Source organism: Saccopteryx leptura, chromosome 1 (genome assembly GCF_036850995.1).
Source record: "Saccopteryx leptura isolate mSacLep1 chromosome 1, mSacLep1_pri_phased_curated, whole genome shotgun sequence".
NCBI lineage: Eukaryota > Metazoa > Chordata > Mammalia > Chiroptera > Emballonuridae > Saccopteryx > Saccopteryx leptura.
This window is the reverse complement of record NC_089503.1, coordinates 245,396,360-245,400,156: the sequence shown is the minus strand read 5'-3', so window position 1 is coordinate 245,400,156 and position 3,797 is coordinate 245,396,360. Positions and strand designations below refer to the sequence as shown.

Below are 3,797 nucleotides of genomic sequence, written 5' to 3'. Positions count from 1 at the left end.
CGCGACGCTGCGCGCAAGCTCCGTGCAAGTGCTGCGCTTGCGTACGAAAGGGGTTAAAGGGCGCGGAGGCGGTACTCGCGCGCAGAGGCTTGGCAAGGCGAGACAAGATGGCGGTGAGCGCACGGCGACGTTGGCGGGAGCGTGTGAGGGCAGATGAGGTCCCGCCGCGCTCCCCACCTCATGCGCTCTGCTTCCTCTGCAGGACAAAGAGAAGAAGAAGAAGGAGAGCATTTTGGACCTGTCCAAGTACATAGACAAGACGATCCGGGTGAAGTTTCAGGGAGGCCGCGAAGGTGAGGCTCTTGCTTCCGCAATCCGTAACGATTTACGAGAAGTAACGAGGGGTGAGAGTGGCAGCTGATACCGGTCAGTGCTTAGGCTCTTTGTCCAGATAACTCGTGCAAGCCTCCTAGAGACCCCGAGAGGTTGGAGCTGCTCATTTGCAGCTAGGGAAACTGAGGCATGGAAAAAGGGACCAGACTTAACCCAAAGCCACAGGGCGCAGCTGGGACTAGGATGGAAGACTGCCTCCTGTGCGGCTCTGTCGCTCCATCTCTTCACTGATCCCCCAACACCAGGGTTCCTCAGGCTCCGTTAACTTTGGCGTCAAGTGTTCTTGGTGTGGATGCTGTCCTGGGCACAGTGATGTGTTGAGCAGCATTCCTGTCCTTGACCCATTGGATGCCAGGAGTATTCCTTAGTTTTGACAACCAGAATGTCTCCAGACATTACCCTGTGCCCCCCGGGGGCAGAATTGCCCCTATTGTGACCACAGTCCTACAGTCAGTGTTCTCATAGGAACCAGGCGCACCTATCAAAAACAAGTCAAATCTTGTTCTCTATTCAGCCCTCTGGGCTCCCCGTTGTCCCAGGGTAAAAACAAACTTTGATACTTCAAAGTTACTAATGGAGCTCTTGTCTGCCACCAGGCTGTAAAGGTACATGTTTTCTTGGTTTGGTGTGCTTTCCCCAGGTTAATGGTCAGAGTTACTGCCCTGCTCTTAGCTCAAGGTACTGGCTCTGGAAGCCTTCCCTGACCCCTTCATCTTCTGTGAGGTCTCTTTGTTGTAACCTCCTGGTAGCACCTGTCACAGTCAGTTTGTGTGAACATGGTGTATTTACCACTGGAATCTTGTGAGGAGAGGGCAGTACAGCACTTAGTCCCTGCCTTTCAGGGAAAAAAGACAAGCAGAGTGCTAACACAATGGGTTACCTACCTCCACCAGGTGAAACCAGGGCAAGGAGAGGCCTGGAAGATGAGAGGATTTGGAAAGGAGGGGTGAGGAGATGCAGCATCAGAAGCAGAAGCACAAATGAGTGTGAAAGTCTATAGGACGGAACAGTTGGGAGAGGCAGTAGGGGGCAGGAAGGATGGTTGGTCTGTCAGGGGCACTGGGGGCTCTCCCAGTCTCAGGTGCAAAATACATCACTTGGTCAAGGAGCCATAATATAGGACACCCATTTGATTTTTTAATTGAGGTTAAATTCATATAACATAAAGTTAACAATTTTAAGATGTGTAATTTAGTGGTATTTGGTACCTGCCTCCTAAACCACTGTTGATCTTACACCTTTTCATGTCTCTTCTCTTCTTGGCGATTCCTACAAGCCAGTGGAATCCTGAAAGGGTTTGATCCGCTTCTCAACCTTGTGCTTGATGGCACCATCGAATACATGAGAGGTGAGCGCAGCCAGTGGGGTTTGGAGGCGTCCTTGTGGGCCTTCTTCCTGTTCCAGATTCACTAACCTGCCATCTGAATGATGAACGTAGTCCTTGTAGACCAGACAGCTGCTGAACATGTTTCATCTTTCACTGTTCTAGCATTCCAGACAAGCTCAATACACCATCCTTCAGAAACTTAAATGTGGAAGTATTTTGCTAATCCACCGTCACTGATCCTGAGACACCTACTGCCTGGCTTGGTTAGAAAGATGCCAAGCTACACTGGGGTTCGGTCAGCTCCATCTCCTGTTGTCACTCTGTGTTACCCCTGCTGCTGACAAAGGGTCCTATTACCTTTATATCCTACCCCCAATCCCTGTACCTCCAAGTCCCCAGACCCTCCATCTGCAGCAGCCTACAGCAGTCAGGTTATCGTTATCCCTGGCCCATCAGCCAACGAGTTCATCACCTCAGCCTGATCCAGGCATTAAGGGGATGCCAAGACCTAGGAATGAGGGAGGGTCTTGCTCCTCAGGGGACCATTAATGTCTTGTTGAGACACAAGTTACTCTGGTGAAAAGTAACACAGCTATACAGGAGTATCACAGGGCCACCAAGCAAAGTCACCGTTTGCAGGAGAAGCATGGTCTCAGCTCAGTCGGCCAGCACCAGGGCCCTCTTGCTTTGCCCTCATTTTTTCTCTTCCAACCTGGGTTCACCCAGAGGCCCAGCCCAGCCTCCCTGGGTGGATAAATTTCCTTGTCTGTTGGCCCCAACACCTGGGTCCAGTGGGGAAACCAAGTTAGTATGAGCATGCAAAGGGCTTAGGGCCAATTGGCCCTGGCAGGTGTGGCTGCTGCTCTTTCCACAGAACTTTTCCTACCAGGGGGCTGCCCTATTTGCTGAGTAAGTCTTTATTCTCTCATCTCACTCCCAGAACATTCCCTAAGAAAGACTTGGACCCATCTGAACAGACAAGGGATGGGAAATTCAGGCCCTGAAAGCTGTTGTCCTTGCAATATCGGGGTAGAAGGGAGAGCTGCCTCTCAGAGAGGGTCTCTGATTTCACTGGGCCACCTGGTTCTCCTTTCCTCCACACCCTTCAATAGCAGTAATGGGGACTTTTAGTTGCTACAACCTCAGAAGAGCTTCCCTGGATCTTGCTGTCACTGCCATGGGGTCCTTCTTGCTCTGCTGTTACATTATTTGACATGGGTGAACAGTGGCCCCACAGAGCTTCCACAAATTTGTATTCTAGCTGCCCATCTGATAATATGGCCTCAGGGCCTCTGCTGGCTCAGGTGCCAGTGCCCCCAATTAGTTTTGTTACCCAGCATTTCTGGGTCCCTTGGGCTTCCATGTTCTCATTTGCAAAATGAGGACAGGCTTTGAATGGTTGTTTCCAGAACTCCTGGTCTGTGGGCCCTTGCAAGGAGAAAGGATGCAGGTCTAGCTTTGGGAGGTGCTTGGCCTGCTGCCTCGGCCAGCACACTTCTGAAGTCCTGGGCAGTGGGGTGAGAGAAGTGATCAGAGGACTTTTTGATTCAGGTCTTCTGACCCCATCCTGTCCCAGGCATGGTCTCAAGTTCTTACTCCTGCCCTCTCTTCTCCACAGATCCTGACGACCAATATAAGCTCACAGAGGACACCCGCCAGCTGGGCCTGGTGGTATGCAGGGGCACCTCCGTGGTGCTCATCTGCCCTCAGGATGGCATGGAAGCCATCCCCAATCCATTCATCCAGCAGCAGGAGGCCTAGCAGGCAAGGAAGGCACAGACAGGAATGCCCTCAGCCTTGGAGCTGTCCCTCCCGCCTTACGTGCTGCCTTCAGAAATGAAACTTTCCCTTTTGTATAGGTTATTCTTTGTTTTCTTAATAAAATTTCAAACCTCTCATTTCCAGGAGCCCCAGACTCCTGCTTTCAGCCTTGATGTTCTGGCAAAGCCTGGTCACGGGAATTCAGGTCACCCAAGTTGTCAAGCACCAGCTGTATGGTTCATGATGAGGACTGGAGCATTCAAAGATGACCGAGGCATGCACTGTCCAGTCCAGGCTGAGGAATGAGGATGTGTGAGGTTGGAGCCTCTGTAGAGTCCCGTCAAGGCCACAGCAGGTGCAGACATCCCAGGCCAGC

General features: G+C 51.7%; 1 protein-coding gene across 1 annotated transcript; it reads left to right on the top strand.

Moving 5' to 3' along the window:
- The first annotated feature begins 68 nt into the window (after nucleotides 1–68).
- LSM7 (LSM7 homolog, U6 small nuclear RNA and mRNA degradation associated) lies at nucleotides 69–3,558 on the top strand. The gene is made up of 4 exons (XM_066360975.1): nucleotides 69–113; nucleotides 203–293; nucleotides 1,610–1,681; nucleotides 3,279–3,558. The coding sequence occupies exons 1-4, from the start codon at nucleotides 108–110 to the stop codon at nucleotides 3,419–3,421; spliced, it is 312 nt and encodes a 103-aa protein (XP_066217072.1). The 5' UTR covers nucleotides 69–107; the 3' UTR covers nucleotides 3,422–3,558.
- Nucleotides 3,559–3,797: the final 239 nt, after the last annotated feature.

Excerpts from the sequence above, each read along its gene's own strand:
- LSM7 (XM_066360975.1), top strand. Across the intron at positions 294-1,609 it reads GTTTCAGGGAGGCCGCGAAG|CCAGTGGAATCCTGAAAGGG; the intron begins GTGAGGCTCTTG and ends GATTCCTACAAG. Across the intron at positions 1,682-3,278 it reads CACCATCGAATACATGAGAG|ATCCTGACGACCAATATAAG; the intron begins GTGAGCGCAGCC and ends TCTTCTCCACAG.